Consider the following 25,436-nt stretch of genomic DNA (forward strand, 5'->3'; position numbering starts at 1 on the left):
TACAACTACAAGAAAGCAGCTAAGGGCATCAGTAGTGTGGGAAACAGAGAGGATCTTAAGGCGACCTCGTACCTAACACCAGCAGGTCTTAACGAGGCCCTAAGGTTAAAAAAGTTAGAACCCGGCCATAAGCTTGAGACCCGATCTCAAAGAATAAACAAGTCACAGGAAACACATGAGGACTAATCTGAGGCAGCGGTGGTAGAGATTCTCATCGCATCACGTGTTGTCTGAATCCAGAATCCCGCTACACTAGCACATCCAAGGCTTTTAACCTGCGATTAGTTCCTAAAAAAAATACAAATCCTAACCGCACTAATTAAGCTACTTATTTGAATGTTTCAGCTGAGACCCAGCTCTACTACAATTAAGCTCTCTTCTGTCAGGTTCCAGGATACGGATGAATGCATGCATCAATTGGAATTGGATTCTGCTAGGACGGACGCGCAGCCAAACTTTGGTCCTGCAGTGGCCACTGCAAACCGTACGTCGCCCTCCTTCCAGCTGGCAGCTGCCCACTCTAAAATAAAGGGTGGGGGTCCATTCCAGCAGACTGCAGATAGCCATCCCTCTGAGAGCCCGATTCCTAAAAATTTTCACGCGCCACAATAACTTACAGCGTTTAATTATTAATTTAGAGTATTAAATATAGATAACTGACAAAACTCATTCCATAACCCCAGGTGAAATCGCGAGACGAATCTAATGAACCTAATTATGCAATAATTAGACAACATTATGCTACAGTAATCAACCTCTAATGACAGATTAATTAGACTTAATAGATTCGCCTCGCGATTTCCCGTCCATCCGTGTAATTAGTTTTATAATTAATTTATATTTAATACTTCTAATTAGTAGTCAAACAGCTCCAAAAAATTTTGAGAACTAAACGGCCCCTAACTCTGCTGATCCTAGTCGATAGATGCTGCAAAAATCTCAAGGAAGCAAAACCTCCTGCACACAACGCAAGCGCATCGCACTTGAAAAATTTCCGTATCAAGGCCTTGCCTTCAAAATTCCAAAACTTTATAAGATTTTTCATCACATCAAAATTTTTTCACACATACATTAAGTATTAAACATAGCTAAACAAAATAAATAATTATATAATTTGTCTATAATTTGTTAGACGAATCTTTTGAGTCTAATTAATCCATGACGGGATAATAAGTACCAAATACAAACGAAAGTGCTACAGTACTTTACACCCAAAAATTTTCGCATTTAAACAAGGCCCAAATCAATCACTCATACATGCAGATTCAATTTCCTGCTAATTAATCAAGGTCCACCTCCATGGGCATCCATTATTAGACTTAGACGATCGACAACACCTCAACATGGGTTGAATTAAGCACAGCCTGCCCCAGAGTTCATGGCGTAAATTACCATGGGAAGATTCAGTGATCGATCATACATTCCGATTCGTGCCTTTCAGTCTGGTTCACTGGTTCCAATCTTGTATGTAAGCGATCTTACTCGATTCAGAGGTTTTCTTTTTACCCCCTGCGATTCAGAGGTTGACGAAAGCAAGGGAACCACACCATACCATTTTTATGAGGACGACGACGATTAGTGTCATAGGATGTGACTGATGCTAAAACATATAAATATGAGATAACATGACATGTGACCATGATCTAGAGAAAACAAATCATACACAAGGCTCAATAAAAAAAATTGTTTTCAGCAACAGCAATATATAGTAGGTTCCTCTGTTCGAAAGGAAAATGACCTGCCTCTTTCAGCATGTCTAATCCTCTTCATCAGCAGCAAAATGTCGGTGAGGGCATCTGCTAATAGGAAATCTACTTTCAATGCAATGTTCACAGTGGACACATGTTTCAACCGACCTCTATCTAGCTTTAGAGACGGTAAAAAGCTAATAAAGTTTCTCCAAAAGTGCATTTGATCTGGTCTCTTCAGCTATACTATTTTCAAAAATGATGAGTAAGCGTTGAGAGAAACTCAGTGTATCTCAATGCAACCAACCACAAGTAGTGTGCAGGTGATGTACAGAAAATATTCCGACTACAAATACAGGGAGAAATTATTGTGACGGGACTCGAATATTTGTAGACCATCAACTCACCCAGGAGACGAGCTAGCTAGTTTGTTGCATTGCAGGTAGTGGAGAAGTTTCTGCTCAAGGCAGGAAAGCACTGAACAAAAGGGAAAAAGAAAAACCGAGAGCTATGTAATGGAAAGGGGAAAAAAGAGAGAAAAAGATCTGATTGTACATGTACTTTGATTGACAAGCAATAAAATTTGCACCACAATAGTGTGCCCCCACCCTAGGACCCTACTAGGTTCCAACAAGCCCGGGGCGTCACCGTTAAATATGAACAAGTGGTGAGGCATCGATCTGCTATCTAGACAAAGAGTAATCTGGACTGGAATTATTTGATGGGATGTGAGTGAAAATCTAGAGTTGAGATTTGCAGTTAAAAGATGCAAACAGAAAGCCAATGGAGCCAATGGAGACTTGTAAATAATTTTTCTATCGTCTTAATTGAGTGGCAGAGCTCCTGTCTTTTATTTCAAAAAAAAAAGAAAGCCAATGGAGAAGTCAAATCCTAATTTCTTTTTTTTTCGAAAGAAAAAATCCTATTTATTTGTGCTGTTCTAAAATATCGTGGTCTTACAAATAGAGCCTATAGAGGAAAAAAAAAGATCTGGACAGTTTATAGCTAGTGTGCATCAGATTCCAGGGGTGTCAAGACGAGGGCCTTTCAGAGGCTATGAAGAAGCGCAGATCATCAGAGTGCCCGTGCTCTCGGAGACGTGCGCCGGCCAGAACAGCACCGGTCCCAGCTCAGAACACGTGGCGGGGGGCTCACCTGAGAAGATCCTCCTCCCCTACCCCCCTCCTCCTACTGGCCGGGCGGCACGGCAGTGACGACCCCGCCGACACAAGCAGACAGCGAGGCCATGGCCCCTCCGGCGACAACCTGTTCCCGGCGAAAACCCTGATCGATCGCAACCCCTCAACACCATTACCAGTGCCTTTCGCGGTGGCTCACCGTGGCCCGGCTCGTTCGGGGGAAGCCTCCCCTGGGCTCGTCGCCACCGGCACCGGCCAACCTCGTGCGCCGTGTCGCGGCACGGGCGAGCAACAACTTTCCCCGGCCAACGCCGGATCCCGGCTCATACCGGCGGGGAGAGGCGTCGGCATATCTGGCTCCCGTCACGGCGGCGGCTCTGCTTGTGCCGGCGGTGGTCGACACATTTCGGGCATGGTGAGTCAGGCAGTCAGCTCCCGCGGGTGCGTCTCTGTCGACACCCCCATTTCGCTCGCCCCGCCACGGTGCCGGCCCAGAGCTCTCCATCAGGTGAAAGGCCTCTCACATCGTACTAGGCCGCTTCACTTTGTGCTAGTGCCTGGGAGTACTTGCGACTCTGAAAAAAAGGAACGCCCTGGTAAAAGCGGCCACCATAGCTGTTGCAGAACGCTTCAGGCCCTAGGGTTCTAGCTGAGCCCCAATCCAAAGCGAAAGACGAAGTTGCGAGGATTTGACAGAATCACCGGTGCAAAAGCGCGGGATCGGGTCATATCGGTTGCGGTAACCATCGGTTATGGGGGTCGATTATCAGTCGACCGAGGAGGATAACCTGGTGAAAGTGTGAAAGCGAAGTAGGGTTTGCGGTAAGCGGCGTCCGACCTCGCCACAAAGTATGGGCACGGAATTGATCAGGGGTTGAGCAAGTGCAGGAGCAAAAGAATGAAGCACCAGGAGGAAGAAAAGCAGAGGCCACAAAGTGTGGAGTGGACATGACCGCACCTGCTGCCTAGGCTGCAGCTGCTGAGAACTCGACCTCCGAAGCCAGAAATTTTTGGCGTCGGGCCCGATGCATTCGGCGCCGGAGTCCACCACACATATGAACAGTACTAAATAGTGATTTCCCCTTGATTTTCGCCTTGTTCGGCTGGGAGATTCAGCCAGCCACAACAGTATTTTTCTCTCACGCCAAATCAGCCAGCCAGCCAACCAGCAGTATTTTCCTCTCACGCCAAATCAGCCAGCCATCTAGCCAGCCGAACAAGACATTTGACGAAATCCGTCGGGGTCCGACGACCCCGGTGCCTCCATGCAGCTCCGCCCCTGCTCCACTCCATCTCCCCGCAATTGCTTCGGCCAGAAAAGCCGTCGATTTACCTCATCTCTCCCGATCATGGCAGACATCTCACATCTCACGCTGCCACCATGTGCCGGGGCGACGAGCTCCATCATCGGCAGCATACCACATTACCACGAGTCCCATGACTAGAGCTGACGACCACAACCAGCCTACCACCACAGAAAGCCATACCTTGGAATTCTGCTTGGACAATCCGAGAGCCATACTACCAGCTTAGGTTGGTTGCAAAAGGTGACGCGCATGAGGGACCTGAGACAAGCTTGACGTGCTTGCGTGACACACTGATGAACTCGGGTACGAACGACTATGCCAACACTTTAAAAGATCCAGAGTGTGACAACAAATAATATGCAACTGTGCACCATCTAGATAGGTATTTCAAAAGAAAGCATCTCATTAAGAGAATACTACAAATCTTCAAAAAAAAAAACTGACTTCTTTTGCGCTTGTTAGTTGTTACCGTTACATACATGAAAGATCTGACTGTAGCAACGGCAATACTGTGGGCAACGCTACAGAACCTTCGGAACCAAGGTATGTCTTACAGAATGAAGGTTGGGCGGCAGCTGCAACACAGAGCATCTTGTAGCCCAGCCTATCACAGGCTAACAACAAAAGTAATGACAAGGGAAGAGCAATCCGGTTCATCAAGAAAGGTATAGTGATTGAAACATGTGCTCATTAAGCTACACGTGAAACGGAAAACCTCTGTCAACAACAATAACTACAATCTGCTAGAGTTTGATTGCAGTGGTACATCTTACACATTATAAGCCATCCATGCGCACCATCTGCGCTCTTGCTAATTTTTTTCATGTCATGTCCAGTATTTATAATTGCACAAGTGGCTTTTCCTATAAGGCTTCAGCAGTGTCAATTCACAGCAGGTAGGCCTTGTTGTCAAACGGTTACATGAATAAAGGTCTAGTCAAAAGTGAAACGAACCCTAGCACTAGAAATGAAAAGGTGGAGGAAAAGGAAGCTGACTAGGGCCCAAAATTTCATCCGCATCAGAATGTTGAGGCCTCACTCACCTCCACTTGTCTCTCAACTCCTTTTTCTTGGACCAAATCCAAGTAACAATAATGGCAGCAACCAAGACCGCAATTGTGATTAGAAGAAGTGCATAGCTGAATTCGTCGGTGAGCGAATCATAGGTTCTTGACGGAGCAAGCTGGGTGTAGAACAGATCAACGCCGTACGTGAAAACAAGAGTAGTGGACTCCAACTTCGCAGGAATAGAAACAATTCCTCGCAGGGCTTCCACTTGATGAGAGTGCGTCACAAAGGACTGAAGAGTAAACAATTAGAAAAGTGTGAATCACCAATTAGAACAAGGTAAATCAGATGTACATAAATTGAATGAATGCCATCTCATGAATGTGGCTGATGTCAGCAGACCGCCTCAGACATTGAACTAAAAGTAGGTTATTTGTTATTCCACTTTATACATTTCAGACATGTCAGTTTTACTTGATAACATGATATCTAATAAACTGGGCCCTCAGGTGTATTTGAGGTATTTCTTTTAGTTCCAATATTGTTTCTTCAAGGGCTGAGTCATCCCTATTGTCTCTCTAGTATTCTATCACGAGTCACAGAAAGAATTACTCTATTGTCTCCCTAGTATTCTCTCGCCCCAACCTTTTTCTCATTTCCTGTTTCCAATGCTCTAAGCTTCAAGACGGACTTATATAAATAACCACTATGAATTAAGTCTCACAAAAACACATTGTACTATATGAATTTACAAGCATTATTGGTGATATCCACTACTAACGCTAGACATCTGGTTAGTAGTCAGGAAATATGTATGGAGTTTAGTCATGGAACTTTCCCAGACCCAGCCTAAAGAATGTGCAGACAACTTGAACAGATATATTGGTCAAGTATAATAAAATAGTTCTGTTGAAGGTAATGGTCCTAGCTATTAAATTACAAAATAGAACACTGAAAATCAGATAAATTAATAAGCTATTCCTGTATTTGAAACAACCTTACAAGCACTGTAAGTCAGATATGCAAGTTGAGACTCTTAAAATGTTATGTTAAAAACATATTCTGCCACTTTAATCATATCAACAACAATGAATGCAATCGTAACTGTATTCAAGCTTCTAGCTTCAGTTGGAACTCTTTATACAACTATAAATTACAGGATATTATTTCTGGAACCAAACTCACATTGTGCCTATTCTACATCTAGAATTATCAGCACATTTTTGTTTAGAAAAAGTCCGTCTGGTCCATAGCGGCCCTCTATGATACGGTACTTGCTTATTATTGCTATTTCTTAGAAAACAGCAAAAAAATACCAAATACAAAGAGACTCACCAGAACCTTAAACAAAACATCATAATTTGTCAAATATATAGAAAGTTACTCATGTATTCTACAGAAGCCCTCAGATGTAACCAAACAGTAGTACCCTCAAGCCAAAAAATATGGTGATAAACTGAGAACAGCCTGTACTTGACTCTTATTAATATTTAATAATAAGATAGTAACACCTATTGAAAATTTCTCCCACACAAGACCAATGCAAACATGTCCATCCTAATTAAATATTGTATGAGGCAGGTGCATTGATCATCAAGACCAAAACAATACCTGGGGAATTATTGGCAAAGAATCTGTTAATGGTATAATGCCCTCTTCTTTCTCTTGTTGTGTGGGATTCGCTGAACGACGAGGATCAAGATAGCGCTTATCAAGTGCCAAAACCTGCAGTAAGTTTGAGAAGAATGTAATTCTAGCATTCTTTACGCATATAATTGACAATTAACCCTCCATCTCAAGAAATCTAAACGCATTGCACCCCATTAATATCCAGCATAATGTTGACCAAACAAATATGCCCCGCTAATCTTCAATGAGCTCCTAGTAAGCTTGAACACCAAGTTTGAGCACACTCTATGTTGGAAAGAATCCATACTCTATGTCACTGCTACTTCAAAGAGCTCCTGTTAAGGGACTAACTACTATTATCAAAGACTTAGAGGTAATCATCAAACAAAGACTCGGTACAAAATAGATTCATTTCACTAATGCATAGCATTCTGACATGTTATTCTAATTCAGCTAACTACACAGGTGCATGGGAAAAAGCTCCACCTTACTGACCGAACAAGAATGAATTATATTCCAGTGCGTTGGACAAGCAGCAAAGACATGTTAAAATGCTGGTTGAATTGCTATGGAGCCAGAGACTGGGAAATTCCTATGCATTTTCACTCTCGACAACCAAAAGTCCAAAACTACAGTACTCTAATAAAACCTAAGTTTTATTGAATTAATAGTATCAGATAAAAAATATTAATAAAACAATTTCAAATAAAATTGAATCTGGCCGCAATGGTAACTTCTTAGTTATCCTTCGAAAAATGCTATTAGTTCATCTTCATTTACAAATTGTGAACAAAGGCGACACAACATACAGAGCGACTCAGCGAGTAAAAGAAATAGTAGCACATGATACACTGCTCTATTATACAATGGAAAAGTAAACAATAAAGAAGTGACAACAGACCTGGTCACTGATCGTGCCAATCAGAAGCTGCTTGGAAGTAATCCCCTTAGCTGTTTGTGTAACTGCCATTGCTTTTACTGAATGGGTGAAAAAGTATGACTGGGATTTTACCACCACCTCTGGACCGGCATAAGATGTGATTGGTGCTGAGAGATTATGCTTCCCAAGTATGAGCTTCATGACATCTTTATTATCCTGTGTAAAGACTTAGTGCTGTTAATACTACAACCATCATCATAATGAAAAATCTGCTTAACTAATTAAGACCACATATTCATACCGCTCTAGATTGATCATATATCTCAATCACTGCCATTTCAAATCTGTGAGCTCGAAGATTAAAATAATGATAGACAACCCAGTTCTCGCTTAAAACCTTGAAAATAAAGCATAAATCATGTCAGTACTTAATAAAGCACGGAACCTTTTAAAATCAGAAGAGAATAAATCCACAAAACCTTCCATAATTCACTGCTTTGTTGTGATTGTGCGTCTTTCAAAACTCAAGTATCCCAAGCAAGCCAGTTTGGTAGCACCAAACGGGCCATCACATGAAAACACGGACTGGAAGTGCAAGTGGAAAAAGGCAAAACAATACAGATGCACTTACTGCATGGATAGGGCCTTGTGCACCATGATGAGTCACACGATGCAGTATGCGACCCGTGACTGCATCAATAAGATATGCAACAAGCGAGGCTTCTTCAGGCAGCGCAGATCCAATATCACCAGCAGCTTTAGGAGACACAGTAGCAACAAAAACTAAATTCTTTGATAAATACTTGTACATCACATCATGATCACCAATTGTCTTAGCTTGTGTATGAACAACCTTCAAATAAGAAAAGGAACAAAAAAAAATATTATCATTATAATTAGTTTCAGCAAAAAGATAAAAAAATTCAATGAATAAAAGCGACAGAGGAAATGATCAGACCTCATTCATCTTTCGCGTTTCAGAGATAGCAATCCTTTCAGAATCAGATGGAAAAATGATTGACCATAGCTCCTTTGTACTGAAGCAGTACTCATCACCTTCGATATCACATGACTTCTGTAAAGAATATCCTCTAATAACATTCGCCAAAATATCTACAGAATAGAAATACAGGTTTGGCATTTCATGAAGAAATACATCCAGGGCATCCGGAGATTTTGGATACAAGTGAGCATTGGAATTGGAATCAACAATCAGATGAAGTCGCTGCTCAGATAAATCCTTCAGTGTCAAAGGGATAATCTGAACAACAGAATGGTCAAGCTTCATAGCATTCAGTTCTTCTCCAGAATATGAATCAAGAATCGAGAAGACACCAGGTGCAGAAGATTCTGCTCCAGATTTGCCAACAACAAGTACCGATGGGTTCTCACGCATTACGCTGTGATGTGGGACCTGCCATTGGTATATCCTTAAGGCAGAAGGCATCACACCAAATCTGGAGGCACGAAGGGATGGCAGCAAATTTGACCAGATAATGCGGCCATCTCCAGTGTGCAGAGCTATCACTTTGCCAGCCTTTGTCAGTACAATAAGAAGTTTACGAAATCCATTATGATCTCTTGTCATCTTATTTTTCTCAGAGCTTTTGAGTCTCAGTGCTTGGATTGCAGCCACTTCATCAGCATTTGCAAGCATTAGAGTTCCTTTGAGTTTAAGCATGTGTCCCTAAGTAAGAACCAACAAAAAGTATCATAAGCTAATTCTGAGAAGCAAAATCTAACAAAATGTCAGTGTCATATGCAGGAGCACATGCACGAACGTCAACGTATATGAGAATGGAAACAGTAAAAAAAATGCATCAACACCAACAAATTTCTTAACATGTTCTAAATTAGATAAAGAAAAGCGTGCACAAACATACAACCAAGACATTAAATTCTGGAGCATTTGAATAGGATTTAAAATTCACCATTAACTTGGAGCCTTCCAATTTTCTAGCAGATTTTCTGAAAAATCACTTATCTGAAGCATTTCCTAAAAACTAAATAATGAATAAATAAATAGCAGTTTCTCTGGGTCACCTTAAGCCACTCAAAGAGATTGTGTTCCACATCGGCAACTGAGACACCATCCTTCTCAACAGGCAATTCTGACGTTGTTACATCAACAATTGAAGCAAGCCCATCCTCTCTGCTCCAAACAACCTTACCTTGTTGAATTAATAAGAGTGAATGATCTTCCATTACAACCAAAGCTCGAAAACCATGAGATTTGTCAGTTCGAATATAGCTATTCAAGAAGACCTTCTCAACATTGCCCCGATGCTGATCTATATTGACTTTTTCTCTAATAATTTCACTGCTTACGTCACTTGTAAATTTCACGATAAATTCAATTTGGGATCCCACATGTCGGACGACAGCAAAAGCTTGATCTTTTTCAGCAATTGTTAGGGCATCACTCAGTGCAGCTGGTTGGTCAAATCTCTGAACTACTTCCAACCCATCAGTATCTTTGAGTTTTAGGAGGGAAACAGTAGAAGGTGTTTGTAAAGCTATGACACCATTGGACAAAGATTGAAGTTTGAATGTTCCAGATAAGTCTTGAACAAGATCTGAAACATGCACCTTGTTGTAGCTAATTCTTCCACTATTAAACTTAATAAGAAACAGACTTGACCTTGCCTTATTCAATGCTACCAAAACATCATCAGAACCGAGTACTATTTCACCAGATAATTCACCAGGGAGTGACTCTTGGATATCCTTTAATACCTCTCCAGTTTTAGCACTCAAGTGATACAAAGCTAGCTTCGAGGAACGAGCAATTCCTACAGCGTATACAATATCATTCTCAGGCGACTGGAGAATCTGCTTGGTTTCTAAGCTGCAGAAGGTTTAAGTTAGGTTGGTACGGTATTCCCAATGTCCTCAACAAGAAAAATGGCAGAATAATACATACCCATCAAGAGAAAGCTCCTTTTCCCATGAAATTGATCCATCAATGCTTGATACAGCATAAATCCATCGTCCAGCCGAAACTAAAACCAAATTATCCTTTGTCACTTTACTGTTTGGCTGCAAAGAGTAAAGGTATGTAACTCGAGAGAAGTGCAACAGGAAAATATATTGAATTATCAACTTTTGATTTCCCAGATGATGGCAAATGCATTGCCCACACAGACCATAACATGCAGCTGTGGGTTTGATGCTGTAGAAGTTTGAAGGTTTGTCTCCCAGATCATCTGTCCATCTGGAAGATTCCATGCCCTCAATATAGTTCCTCCCGAAGAAAGAGTTAGAACATCTGGCAGGACATGCCACAAATCAGATTGCACTTAACAATTTATGTAGCATACAACAGATAATTAGTGAAGTAAACATATGCAGATTAACTAAAAAATGAAAAAAGGACTAACAAAAAGGTGAACTACCTCCCATAAACAAATCTTAAAAATCAAAAGTTCTTTCATAATCAGTGTTGCTATTTAGTAACAAAAAAGAATCACAAGTATATGTTGCTTACAGAAGGGATAGCAACAGAAGGGCAAAATCTGCACGTATAAAAGAGGCAAAAATTTCCTGCACCGCAACGCTAATGGCATCTCTTGACTTTATAAGTTCATTAATCATCTAGGAGTGGAAGAAACCCAATAGAATGAAACAAACAGACAGTAATAAGAAGAGAAATCTTCTCAAGGGCAAATCTCCAAAGGGAAACAAACATAGACTCACATTTTCCAAGTGATAGACTAAGCTGATCCAAGAGGTCATTCTTGTCAATGACATGTCGCCAAACTGCATCAAATAAAATCCACAGATATTAAGGAAAAAAATAAAAAATGTGCGCAAAATATTTGCATGCAGCATCCATGAACCTGCAGTTTTGATTTCTGAATGTAGGACCAGGAAAACTCACATATGTCTCCTGAACGAAGATCAAGAGAAGCGATCACATTTTCCTCTGTCAAGACCACAACACGCCTCCTTCCACTCTTCTGGCTATGGTAAACTGCTTGCTTTACTTTTCCAATGTACTTCTGATGCCTGCAAAGAACATGAAAACATTAAAATGGTTCTATTGGGTTTTCCTGAGAGACTACATATAGCTAGCTACATATCAAATGGTTTTAGTAGGTGCAGCAGGAGTGTTAACCTAAACACTGAACAGTTGGTCATCAATCGTTAAGCCAATTATTGGACAAAACAGCCAATTCGATAGGCTAAAGGGTCAATTAAACAGGCTATACAACTGATTAAACGGGAATTGTTGACCACTGTGTAGCATTTAATTGGTGTTTCAACAGGCTAAACGGTCATTTAGGCGAACAGAACAGCAGCAGCTAGCAATAACTGATTCCACATCAAAACAGTGAACTCTAATGCAGCTTACTAAGTAAAGCCTCAGATATAGAATCACACAACACCACAGCATGCATGATGAAATAAACATAGGCTTCTCAATGGAAAGCACAGCATGTTAGCAATTGTTGTAGAAAACTAAATGTCAAAGCACCCATAAACCTGATAATAACAATCATGAACACCGAAGCAATTGAATAAAGCCAGGACCCACTAGGTTTCCTTGATAATGTCATCATGTGGCGTATGCTAGTACATCGGGTGGATAACCGGATGACTACTGTATGAGGAGATCCAGGATGGCGCACAGGCTAAACACTAGAGGCTTCAACGAGTAAGATAAGCAAGACCATCAAGGAAGAACATTTAGGGAAAGAGAAATCCATCCTTCACGATTAGTGATTAAGAAGCTTACCCCTAAGTTAAGGAAACTTGACTTTAATGCAAAGAATATATTTAGAAGAAAATTGATAAAAATTATACAGTAGCTAAAGGTTCTTAGCTCCCAACTTAATCCTAACTACCCTATGCACTACAGTAACCTAAAATCCTAAATGCAACTGCCTGCATTTCATGCATGCACAGAAGGTGGACCAAGTAGGATCTGTGGTAAAAATCCTAACTAACCATGAAAAGCGCGCACCAGGGAAACACATCCAAAACCTATACCAAGCAAGACACTGCAAAGCACCAAGTCATACGTAACACAATACTCCCACCAAAATTTGAGCGCACAGGCCACAAGGCAATCAGACCTCATCCACAAAACACAAACCGATCCAAAAACTTCAAGCAGAGTGCTTTAGTCGGATGAAGCCTGCCCATGAATCGAGCCCGTGCACAAATTTCCCGAGGAAAAACGGAGAAGCTTGCACTAAGATTGCAAAGTAGGATGCAACCACTGTACTCACTAGCTGATACCGAAACAAACTTACTCACTAGCACGACATGCCACCAGAATCATCCGCAAACTCCACCGCTACTACGGAATTCACTTGGAAGCTCGTAAAACCACTCCCTGATTCGACAAAACCTCCTGAATCTACACTGCCACCGCACGAAACCCCACCGCACAATTCGAATAGCGATCTGAACTAGAAGCTCGAAAGCTCCGCTGCGTCGCGCTTGCCCAACCAGATCTAAGCTAAGGGCGGGTTGGATCTAGGCGGGCGAAACACGCACCAGTCCGCGAGGCCGACTTGGTCCTCGTAGATGGCTTCGGCGAGGGTGGCGAGTGAGGCGACGACGAGGAGCCCGGCGAGGAGGGTGAGGAGGGGGCGGCGCGGCGGCGCCGCCATCGCGGCGGAGGAGGGGAGGTCGGAGTCGAGCTCCGATCTGACGGCGGCGGAGGTGTGGCGTCGTTTACTGCTCGGGTTTGGGGCGAGTCATAGGGGACTTGGGGTGTGTTTAGTTCCACGCGCAAAAATTGTGTTGGAATCTTGTTAATTTGAACTACTAAATGAAGTTTATTTATAAAATTTTTTGCAATTTTTGCACAGACTACGAATCTAATGATGCTAATTAATTCATGATTAATTAATAATTAGTGGATGATTACTGTAGCATAACTGTTGTAAATCATGAATTAAGTAGGCTCATTAAATTCATCTCGCGATTTACAGCCCATTCATGTAAAAAAATTTGTAAATAGACTTCATTTAGTACTCCACGTATGTATCGAAATATTCTATATGACGTTATTTTTGTGTTTACAGGGGTTTAAGGGGGGTGTGATCTGAGCCTTCGGCGTTATGCGCTGGGGCAGTGCCCGAGGAGAGCGGGCCCACGTGATGGCGGCCGGCTCGTGCCGGAGACGATCTCCAAAAGAGATAAGAATTGCTATATTTCATTTTTACTGCAAAAATAAAAATCTAGCTGTTCAAATTGCAAGTACTCCATCCGTTTCAAATTTTTTGACTCCAAACTTGACCACTCATCTTATTAAAAAAATTGTGTAAAATATCACTTCTTTTTGTGGTGAGTTGCTTTATCAATATAAGATTTTCAAAAATAACTTAAATTTGGCAATATTTGTACAATTTTTTTCAATAAGACGAATGATCAAACTTAATGTCAAAAAAGTCAAATGAACTATAATTTAGAACAGAGATAGTAGTGGTTAAAATTTGCATTGGTCATATGCATTTGCACAGTTCAGTTGCATTACTAACTTAAATTATACAAATATTATCTGCACCTTCAGTTTGGTAAATAGTCATTGGTTCTTATTGCCAACAAATATAGCAATTGGATTTGTATCATGAGTAACTCGTCTGTATGAACCAACATTCATTTCTACAGACATTGCACTATAACATGTACAAACGGTCATCAATACATTGTGCATCCTGAACATATGGAAACATAATGTATTTGTGTTTTCAAGACATAACTGGTGTTGAATTCAAATTATACATGCGTATGAGATAACAGTATCTTTGAGCCACTATCATATCATACTCATGAGTAGCGAGGACTCTTGATGCTCCCTCCGATTGATTGCACAATATAATTAAGGTCACGCCTAAAAGAAAAATCATCCAAGATGTAAAAGTACATAATAGGGTTTTGGTCACTCCAACAAGTGGTATAATTTAGAGTCATAATAGACTATTGAGTGACATCAACGAGTAATATCAGATCTAAGAACAATAATTATAAGTGGAATGCACATATACCAAGCACTGTACCAAATAATCATAGCGTATGGCACTGCAGCTTTTCAAACAAAAAAATAGTGTATGGCACTGCAGCAATCAAAACCATATCCTTAGTCTTGTTGCTCCTTGCTTGATATATTTTTCAATTATCTACTCATTTACTAATTCAAAAGTTTTATTTCTTACATTTGTTTACTTTTACTTTGGTTAAGGTCAAATTCACATGTTTCCCTAAGTGTAAAATATCAGCAATCACAATTAATATGTATAATAAGGATACTTTTACGCTGTTGTGTGGACAAAGGTACCAATTTAGGGTACTGATGTATAATGTATTACTCTATCTCTCAATACATTCACCATACACAATACTATGACAAAAAATGGCCCATGGCCAAGTGTCGACGATAAGATAAGAACGCTTGCATAGGACTATAGGCTAAATACCCCCGCGATGCAATTTTCTTGGCATGAAATCAATCGCCAAGTGTTTACTACGTGATATATAAAAGGTATTGCAATTTCTTTTTATAGTTTGACTAAGGGGCCGTTTAGTTCCCAAAAATTTTCACCCAAAAATTTTCACCTCCCCTTTGAAATACATGTATGAAGCATTAAATGTAATTAAATAATAAAACTAATTACACAATTTGGATGTACACGACGAGACGAATCTTTTGAGCCTAATTAGGGCATGATTAGCCATAAGTGCTACAGTAACCCACATGTGCTAATGATGCGGTCAAAGGCCTCAAAAGATTCGTCTTGCGGTTTCCAAGTGAGTTCTGAAATTAGTTTTTTAATTAGTGTTCGAAAAGCCCTCCCGATATCTGGTCAAATATTGATGGGACACCAAAAAATTTTCGTTTTTGGGAACTAAACGCACCCTAAGCAATATAACTAAACATATGGGCGCGGTTTTTTTTTTTGCTTCATTTGTTCTAACAAAAGAGAACAAACTACCAACATATAGTTTTAAACAAATATACACCATTCATTAATAAAAAATTACAAATATTTATGGACAATATATTCACATTTCACAAACATGATTTTAGCAAATATAAAAAATGTGAGCCCGAGTATCTACTGACATCTAGCTCTTCCATGCTCCCAGTTGTTCCTCAAAAAGCCAGCATGAACGAAAATAAAATCTGATGATCAAAAACCAAATTGAAAATATGAGTTCAATCCATCATCAAAGGATTTAATCATCAGGGAAGGGTGCGACCCTTCTCCCCTCTATACATACTTACGTGGCACAGATCTCATCAATAATTCAACTCATGCATATGTGTGTGAGTTTGTCTAAATATATGCATGGGGCTATACGACATTAAGTGATATGTTTTTTTTTCAAAATAACCCAGAGCCCATGGATGGAAACTTCACTATCTTCAACCAGAAAAATAAGATAAGAGGTAAAAAGCAAAACAATAAAATTCAAGAGCTCATATACTCACGTTTCTTGAAATTAAAACCCTCACTCCAAAATTACAATGCTTTAAGAGAATTCATTGCTGAAAGCATTTCAGTTGTTTCTTCATTCCTTAACTATACTGTACACAAATCAATTAATTTTGAAAAAAGGCTTGAACAAAAGCATGGAGCAGTAGTTATTAACATTGATATTTTCAGGATGCGTAATAGGAAGTTGTTACTCAATATATTGAATTATGCCTTCTAGTTGAGTTGCATTGATCATAAAATTCATTAATCATTTCATGTTTGATATAACAAACACAAATCTTGCTATTGCCATTACGACAAATAATTAGTACATAGTCACCTTTAGCGATGATGACTAAGTTACAAAGTAGCAACAATAATTTAGTTAAACAAAAAATTAAGAAACCAAAGTATCTAGCATGAACTTTTCCATATAATGGCCAGAATACCACAGTAAATCGGTCATAAAATGTGCAACAAAATCAAACGGCCGCCATATGTACCACAAAAGCATTATAAGAAGGCATACATACAAGTAAGAAAGAAACAAACAAAAAGAACAAATGCACCAATTAATATAGCACCATGTATATATCGCATAAACCATATACATGGATGCAGGCAGGGGGTAGTGTTTGTGCGAGAGCTGCACTACCATGAGATCAATGCCTGGGACGACGCCCAAGCCTGAGCTCCAAGTCCAGCTCCCTTTCCGACTCGCCGCCGGACTGCTGCCGCTCCAACCCGCCCTCCGGCGTGCGCGATCCGCCGCCGATGTGCCCCTGGCGGCCGAGGCCCAGGTGCAAGTCTTGATCGCGATTGGCCTCACCGTCACCGAATAGGCTAAGCTCCTTGGGGCTCACGCTGCTAGGGCTCCCGCCCTCGGCGTCCAGCCTAGCTCCGGCCGCCGCCGAGGTCCCGGAGCTCACGTAGTACATAGCGAAGCTGCTGCCGGCACCGACCGGAATCGGAGTCGACGACTGTGCCGGAGGATAATACGGCGGCGACACCAAGTGGCGGTACTTGTTGTAGCACTCGACGTTGTGGGACACGGACGTTATGCCGGTGGGCGAGTCGCGGGCCGGCGGCTTGGCGCGGTCGCGGCGGTGGATGTTCATGTGGCCGCCGAGCGCCTGCGCCGTGGTGAACCCGCGCTTGCAGAAGACGCACTCGTAGTACGGCCTCGGGCTAGCAGCAGCAGCAGCAGCTGGAGCCGCCGGTGGCGACCCGGCCGCCTCCTCTCCGGCCACCTCTTCCTCTCCACCCCCGCCTGCCGCCGGCGGCTCAGGCGATGTTGTCATGGCCTCGCCGCCTGACGCAGCCTGCTTGCTGGATTCCATCTTGCTGCCGCTATCCATGGCCTACACTTTGCTAGCTACGATGGTTTTGGGGATTGGTAAACGAAGTCTTGACGAGCTGATGATAGTGAAGTTTGCGTCCATGGGGTCCAGGTTATTATAAAGTCGGAGACATGGCCAAAGAGGCGGGCATTGGTTTTGTCGGCCGTTTCTGAATAAAAGATGGTACACGGTTTTGAACAAGCTAGCTTTATTTGGAGGTCATCTGCTGTGCCGGCCGGCCTTCAGCTTGGAGCCTAGCAGCTGCCCTCGCTATCCAGCACTGTGCCCTAGCTGTCTTGAGCTCGCTCCTCTCTGCAGTGGAAACATGCAATGGATCGGAGGTGCTTGGCATAGAAGCACCCCTTTTTGACAGTATAATAGTGCAGGCTATCGCAGTCATTGCTCATTACCATACGGGTAGGTAAAAGTTAGTATCGTTGCATATATAACGACATAACCTAAACGTTGGAGATTTGATCAGTAATACGTGCGACCTTAAAATATATTTATCTATATAGCTGTTATTTTGGCTGGGTGCTTGGGTGAGACATTTATAAGGCTATAGTCCAATCGTCGTGCTCTGTCTTACATGTCATCCTATGTGTTACCATCATGTACTGCGTAATAATAATCTTCAGATGACATGTCTTCTCGGTTATCTTATGTTTTTTGTGAAAATTTTAGTAATTTCACAAAACCTTGACTTGTGTGGATAGATCAAATGTTTGTTATCTTGAATCTTATATGGCATATAATGCATGAGTTTTGGCCTACATATATAAGATAAGCAACAGCGGCCCTTCCCCTAATTGCGTAGTGAATATGCATGAAATGTCGCACAGTATCAATCGTGATCGATGAATGTGTCAATACCAGCTTCTAAAAGTTGATTAACATTCATGCCCAGATGATCCAACACATTCCCCTTTCTCTAAATGATTAACATTATATTAAAGTTGTTCAGTACAAAATTACACTTACCATTGACCAAGTTATATATAAAAGAGTGGAGTTAAAACTTTTTACTAGCAGTAATGCTATATTATTTTGAATTATAATCATTGACTTTTGTTAATTAATTATAGAAATGAACACACAGTAACTAAGTAGCAATAACTAATTTGCTGTTGCCTGTTGGATTCTTTGGTTTCGTCATCATGGTTATATATATATTAACACGAAAGCCAACAAATATATCGTGAGAAATATCAAACAGCAGAATCTTTTACACGCTGCATTAATACCGTGACACAGTATAATTATCAAAATCTTAGACTTTGCGGTCTCCTTCTAGAAGGGGAATGAATTCATAATATTTAGTAGATGAATTTGCGTTGGAGCGGCCTTCTTCGGCGCACACATGGAACGAACCAGTTCCTTTTGTTTTGTGTGTACCATACCGTGTTTACTAGCTAATTAATTCGGTTAATTTATTTGTTGTCCCATTTAATTTTACACTGAGTTGGCCTGGCATGTGGCTGTTTTTGCAGCTAAGCTATCTAGCTGCTACGGTTCTGGTGGTGTTGCTGTCATCCACAGACCTATCATTGACACGGCCCTGCCTGTGCCTAGGATGCGTGCAACTAATAATAAATTAGTATATATGTGCATATATATAAGAATGTTTCCGCAAATGTAATACAGGTTTCAGACAGGTACTGGATCGGCCATGCATGTTTATTTCAGCTCTGCTGAAGGCCAGCAAGCCTGATGACTCCCAGTAAATTAAAAAGAAACCAAAGACTGCAGCTAGACATATACATTGTCTGTTGCTGTGACGTTTCTTCTCGCATCAATTTTTCGTTCAATCGTGATCAATTAGGTCCACGTGGCTTTCTTGGTCGAAAGCGTTTGGACTCGGAAGGAACCGCTCTGCTGAGTTGCCGCTAATAATATGTATTGTGTATTGTCGACTGACTGAATGAAAAGTTAATTAACCTGCCTGTTGGATCGGTCGATCTTTTGTCGCTGGTTCGTCTCTGAACTCTGATGATCGATGCATCATCGATCGTCATGCATGATACACAACCCCTGCGACCCTGGAACTTTTGTATCGGTCCCTGTCGCGGTCAGTGCAGACTAGACTGGAATGGAATTCGTCGTGCAGGTTAATTAAATTTCCTTTTATTTATTTGCAGTTGCAGTTGCGGGATCTGGTAGTGTATGTGTTGTGTGTGGATCGTTCTCAGGCAATGCATGACTAGGACTAGCTAAAGGAGTAAAGGTCTTACTACTAGATCTAGAATTCTAGATGCATGCCATTCATCATTAGCTGATTGATCACACGCTCGGTTCATTGATAATAATTTCACACACACACACACACACACACACACACACACACACACACACACACACACACACACACACACACACACACACACACACACACACACACACACACACACACCCCCTCGGAATATAATCTATCGGAGCACTTGGAGCAACGGGTGCAACAATTCGATCGATGGCCGCAACGTCAGGCGTGCAATGGAATTGTTAGAAGTCGACCGGAATAAAAGAAAAAAGTTAACCTTAAGTTTAGGTAATGCGACTGCGGGCCGAACTCAGCGAGAGGACTCTTACTTGCCGAATTCAACTGCAGCATATCATGACCCAGGAAGGGGAAAAGGCCCAATTGGACAACGTTTGGGGCTGCCGGGCTTTTGGTTTCGTTCATTAGTCAAGTGGACCATCAAAAAGCACACGGATTAAATGGGCTGTTACGTCGTTAGGGCTAGAATTAGAAATGGTACAGCCCAGTTGCTCCGCGTTGTCAGTTACCTTCCAGCTATAACCAGCAGCAACTACAATTCGCTACTCTGCCCTCAAAAAGAGCATATATACAGCCGCCAGAATTGCCTTTAAAAAATAATCCAGCAACGATGTGGTAGCAGGAAATCTCACTCTGCTGTGGCTGGTGACTGATGTTGATTTATTATGAGAGAAAAGTAAGTACTGCTGACTGACTGATGGCTGGTGCTGGTTTGGTGTGAGAGAAAAATATTTTTTTTGCGAGAATGATGCCACGTATATTAAAAGGATAAGGACGGGACATTACACCCTTCTTTTGCAGAAAGATCCCCAAAAGATAAAACAATTACAAGCAAGTCCCTACTGTTGGCACTACTGTTCTTCGTCAACGTCGCACCGAGAAGACGCCGCCCTGCCGCTCGCAGCTCTGCACATCGAAGCAGCCAACCTCTATCCACTGTCCCCCAGATCGAAGATCGGACAAGAAATTGAAAAGCTGCAAAGGATCTCCGTTGAAAGAACAGCAGCCGTCGGACCTCTCGATCTGGCACTTCCCACGCCTCCGCACACTCATCCACTTCAAATCATAGCAGCCATAAAACGAAGAAGGCAAGCAACAACTCAAGCAAAGGCGAAGAATGAAGAACCTGGGCCACCGCCACCATTGGCCGACGGCACGCACCTGTACAAGCCTCGACAAGATTTGAAGCACTGTCACGGACTCCAAATCTGACGAGGACGAACCCCACAAGCTCAATCGCCGGCCTCGGAGCGGAGGACGACGAGATTGAGGAAGAGCCGGAGGACCAAAATCCACCGAAGCGCTGCCGGCCTCACCTTGCAACCGACACCGGGATACAGCACCACCCTGCAGACAGCAGCACCCGCATCCACGCCACAACAACGGAGGAGAGACCTCCTCGTCGCTAGTCGGACCGCTGCCGCCACCGAGGAGCCAAAGATCACAAGCGACCACGTCGCCACGGACCAAACCTAAACTATCCTAGATCTACTACTACCTAGGAAGTATGCACAACCGGCGGCCGATTCCCCGCTCCCCTGCTTCGCCGGCGCCGGAGGAGACGCCAGAGAAGAGGGGAGCTGCCGGAATCGGTCCCGGAAACAGATTCGCCGCTCCTTCCGCCTGTCTTAAATGTAGCTTTCGAGAAAGGAGGAGAAGGGGGAAACTAGCTGGTTGCAGTGAATCCTTGCAAAGCTCGAAAACTTTCAACTTCTTCACCACCCTCGCCAGCGATACATGCTCGCGCTCCTAAATAAAAAGACCCACTGCACTGTACCACAGACTGTTCAATTATTTCTCTAAATTACTTATCAATTGTACATTTTCTAGCGTCAAATATTCGGATTAGATAGACGCGCGCCAGGGACGAGTAGCTGGGCTGCAACTTCTAGCTATCTGATAGCAACATACGTGTAGAGAGGGTGGTGGCCGTCGAGATCGAGAAATCGAAAAGGGCTCCGGTGGCGTGGCGAGACCAAACAAAATCGGGGGTCTACGGGGAGGATCGATTTTGCCTCCCGCCCATCGTTTGCCCCGCTTTTTAGCCGTTTGGGCGGAGCACGCGTGCCGTCGCTCGCCGGCCCACCTCACCCTGCTAGCTAGGAGGCGCCTCCGGCATGCACCACGTTTTATTTTTCTTTTTCACTTATCCATTTTCTAGCATTTTTATTAGTTACAGCTATATTCCCCATCTAGAACAATTTTCCCAAACAGAAATTGTTGTTTTAGCAAGTCTGCCATCAAACTCTTCACCTTTTTTTTTGCCAGTGCTGTTAAGACTATTTAGTTAGTTATAAACATGCACACTACTCAGTTTCAAAAAATAATCCCCACACTCAATAATTTTTAATGCCTATATAATTCAATAATGGCTTTAGGCAACCCCCACGAACTGCATATATGCGCATTTATACAAAGAGAAAAAAAAGGATTTAAAAGAATACACGTACCATCGACATGGAAGAAGTTGATTGACCAACCACACCCAGCTTTGCCATGAAGACCCAAACTTCAAATTGTGTTTAGGTGCATGCACACATTTTAAAGATTTATTCGATTTGAACGTTTTCAAAAATATTACTTGTTTTCTTTAATACCCATACCCCTCGACATCTTGAAATAATCCAAAATATATAGCTTTCACCGTAGTCTTTGAGGCCGGCCGGCCGATTGCCAGGCACCTACCAAATGGTCGACAAAAGTCAAAGACATGGAGCGTGGATCCGCGCCTGCTTTTGGCATCGATAGCCCCATCACAACATTCTTTCAATCAGTATAATCAACTAGTTGCCCTTACTGCTAAACACTCCCTTTTTCTTTTGTTAGTTGACTCGGGTTGTCGCGCTAATTATTTCCTTCTTTCTGCGGCTACCCTACGTCTGCTTTAACACTGTCACCTTTCCAGTAACTCGCCTAATTAGCCCGGGATTATGAGGCGCTGATTATACGCGTCGCTGCTGACGTAACACCAACATCATCCAGGAGTCACTGTACAACAAAGAGAAAACCATGCCAAACAAGCTGTATCACATGTTCAATTTTTTCTTCACTTTTTAGCTATATTAGGCAATTATGCCCGTGCGCTGCTACGGATAAAGTTGGCACTATAAGTATCGGATACATATTGGTGCCCGTGTGTTATATTAATTTATAGGGAGCTACGTGATAGAGTCATGGACGGAGGGGGTTGGTCCGACTCGCATACGAGATGGACTAAGGCCCACCTGTCAATAACACAAACAGACCAAACCAACATACCAAACCAAAAAATTAGGTGGAAACTTTACTCGCTTTAGTAATAGGTATAGATATAGATATAGATATAGATATAGCAGAGGTTTGCTGTTTATAGACCGGCCTACAAATACGGTGCTACCTTTTTCCTTGAAGAAAATGTATATGGCACGCTAATAATTTGAGACGATTTGTTTTGTTTTATGAAATGTATTCACCGCTACATTTCTACAAATTGTCCAATGTTTCTAGTACATCATTCCCCAACATTCCAACAAGATATTTTCTCTCTCTAGGACACCATCTTACTCTTTCTCAAGAAAAAAAAACATTTCCACTAAACATGATGACATTTCTCTTTGTTTTGAGAGGTGATGAAGAAGAACTAAATATATATAGTGTACATTCACAAGGAGTGAGCCCATTTACTTCCATGCATCTAGAAAGAAAGAGTTAGGTAATTGGCCAAGTAGCGTGATACTTGTGATACTAACGCAGCATGAAGAAAACCTACATGGATTTGGCAATGATGGCAATATCTCACGTCGTTAGCAATGTCTGCAAGATAGACCCCCCCAAAAAAAAAGAAAAATGTCTGCAAGATGGAACAATCACGCGCTAGCTCTGGTTATTGGTCTCTGCAGACCCTCTTGCCGTAGTGAGTACGGCTACTAGCTGTAAGAAAGCGAAATGGAAGACCTTTTTCCTGCTGGGGGCACTGTCATGCATATGCACTGCATCAGTATATATATATATATATATATATATATATATATATATATATATATATATATATATATATATATATATATATATATATATATATATATATATATATAATCGACCGGATCGTGATGAGCAAAGTGTGGCTATAGCTATAACATGCATATATATCGATCATTTGATAATGGATGGGCCCGGCCATGTTTTGAGATAACAGGGAATCTGTTTTGTCCGACCAGTTTTGCTTTAATTTGTTTATCTTAATGGAATCATATCTCAGTGCATCATCGCGCGCAGTCTGCGTCGCACGCATATAATAAAATATTCATCGCAGGAGCGTCTAGGTCTATATATGAGCCAGTCAGCTGGCTAGCTTGTTGTAGAGCAAATGAAAATACAGCAATTATCTACTATACATATAGTAGACACTTAAGTTCTAATAGTATACCCTTTAAAAGGAATCGGACTTGCTTACATTGCTGCTAGTCTCCTCATTAGCAACAACACTGTCGTACGTGGTTGGTGCAGAGGAAAAGAATGATCGAGAAGCATGCTTAATTTCCTTGTCATGTTTTTGCAATCCCCAACCAAGTGCATGCCCCTCCGAATTACTCCATCCTACATCAAGGCAAGCTATAGGCTAGCTAGCTTTTGTGAGGAGTAGTACAAACCAAGCTAGCTAGTCTCTCAGGATAGCAAACAACCTTATCATCATCCAACACCAAACTAACACATACAACACAACACAACACATATGCCAAATATTCCGATCCTGCTGGCTGTTACAGCAATCTAGTACCGGATCCTTCTTCCCCACCAATCACAATAATCATTCGGCCATGAAAACAAGCACAGGCCAACAACTCTTTCGACTTGACCGGTCGCCGTTTCGACGGGCTGATAAAACTAGCTATAGCTATGTCTAGAGACCAGTGGACACCCTCATGACATCACCGGACAGGAGCGAGAGCTTTGCTGCCAAGTCACTTCACGCACAAGATTATTATTAATTAATCTTGAAGCAGCCACATCCACAACAACAGCATGCCACAAACACACACATATATACTACTAGCTAGAGAAAGATAGATATCGATCGATGTCGATGCAATTATATGTCGATGCATTCGAGAGCATGCGATGCAATTATATATATGTGTTGCAGCAGACGCGTACAAGCATTGCTTTTTCTCGTTGCAATTGCAGGGCCCATGTAACGGCCACATGATGGTACGTCGAATGAGACACGTAGCTGGCTGGTTGGCTAGGGTTTCTACTTTCTATATTGAGGTGGCAGGTGGCCCTACTTACCAGCAAAACAGGAGGCACAAGTACCCCACAGGGATCGAGGTGATGAACTAGTTATATATACAGCATATATACAAATGTGTATGAATTTACATGCATATTTTATCTTATACTATTACTAATTGGAGGCTCCTTTAAAGCCTCCACGTGAAGCCACTTAGGATCCTAGGTGTACACTCTAAAAAAAAAGAGAAATCTTAGAAACTCTCACAAAAATCAGAAAGATCACACCATCAATCCAACAACTCTAATCATAATAGTCATTGGATCTATTATTTTTCCTAATAAATTACCCATATCTATCATTATGAAAATAAACTAAAGTAACTCCATAATCTTTGTGTAAATTACCCACATATACCATTATAAAAATAATGCAAATAACCCCCTAAATTTTCATATAATGTCATTATTAAAAGTTAAAGTAACCCTAGATCTAAATCTAAATTACACAATTATAAAATATTAAAGTG

The 25,436-nt window shown here is 41.8% G+C and overlaps 2 protein-coding genes across 2 annotated transcripts; both read right to left on the reverse strand.

Annotated features, from left to right (window-relative positions):
* Positions 1–4,786: 4,786 nt before the first annotated feature.
* Positions 4,787–13,702, reverse strand: LOC120697069 (ER membrane protein complex subunit 1-like). Its single transcript, XM_039980196.1, has 12 exons — positions 13,157–13,702; positions 11,532–11,659; positions 11,348–11,410; positions 10,798–10,919; positions 10,575–10,690; positions 9,695–10,499; positions 8,610–9,338; positions 8,283–8,504; positions 7,953–8,048; positions 7,673–7,867; positions 6,754–6,867; positions 4,787–5,434 (listed from the first exon to the last, which is right to left on the reverse strand). Exons 1-12 carry the CDS (start codon positions 13,270–13,272, stop codon positions 5,174–5,176), a joined length of 2,967 nt encoding a protein of 988 aa, XP_039836130.1. The 5' UTR covers positions 13,273–13,702; the 3' UTR covers positions 4,787–5,173.
* Positions 13,703–16,745: 3,043 nt separating this feature from the next.
* Positions 16,746–17,441, reverse strand: LOC120700388 (transcriptional regulator SUPERMAN-like). The gene has a single exon (XM_039984599.1). The coding sequence runs from the start codon at positions 17,439–17,441 to the stop codon at positions 16,746–16,748; it is 696 nt and encodes a 231-aa protein (XP_039840533.1).
* Positions 17,442–25,436: the final 7,995 nt, after the last annotated feature.

This window comes from Panicum virgatum, chromosome 3K (assembly GCF_016808335.1).
Source record: "Panicum virgatum strain AP13 chromosome 3K, P.virgatum_v5, whole genome shotgun sequence".
Lineage (NCBI taxonomy): Eukaryota > Viridiplantae > Streptophyta > Magnoliopsida > Poales > Poaceae > Panicum > Panicum virgatum.

Excerpts from the sequence above, each read along its gene's own strand:
- LOC120697069 (XM_039980196.1), bottom strand. The coding sequence starts at position 13,272 with ATGGCGGCGCCGCCGCGCCGCCCCCTCCTCACCCTCCTCGCCGGGCTC. Across the intron at positions 9,339-9,694 it reads ATCTCTTTGAGTGGCTTAAG|GGACACATGCTTAAACTCAA; the intron begins GTGACCCAGAGA and ends GTTCTTACTTAG. Across the intron at positions 8,049-8,282 it reads CACAAGGCCCTATCCATGCA|GTTTTAAGCGAGAACTGGGT; the intron begins GTAAGTGCATCT and ends TTTATTTTCAAG.
- LOC120700388 (XM_039984599.1), bottom strand. The coding sequence starts at position 17,441 with ATGGATAGCGGCAGCAAGATGGAATCCAGCAAGCAGGCTGCGTCAGGC.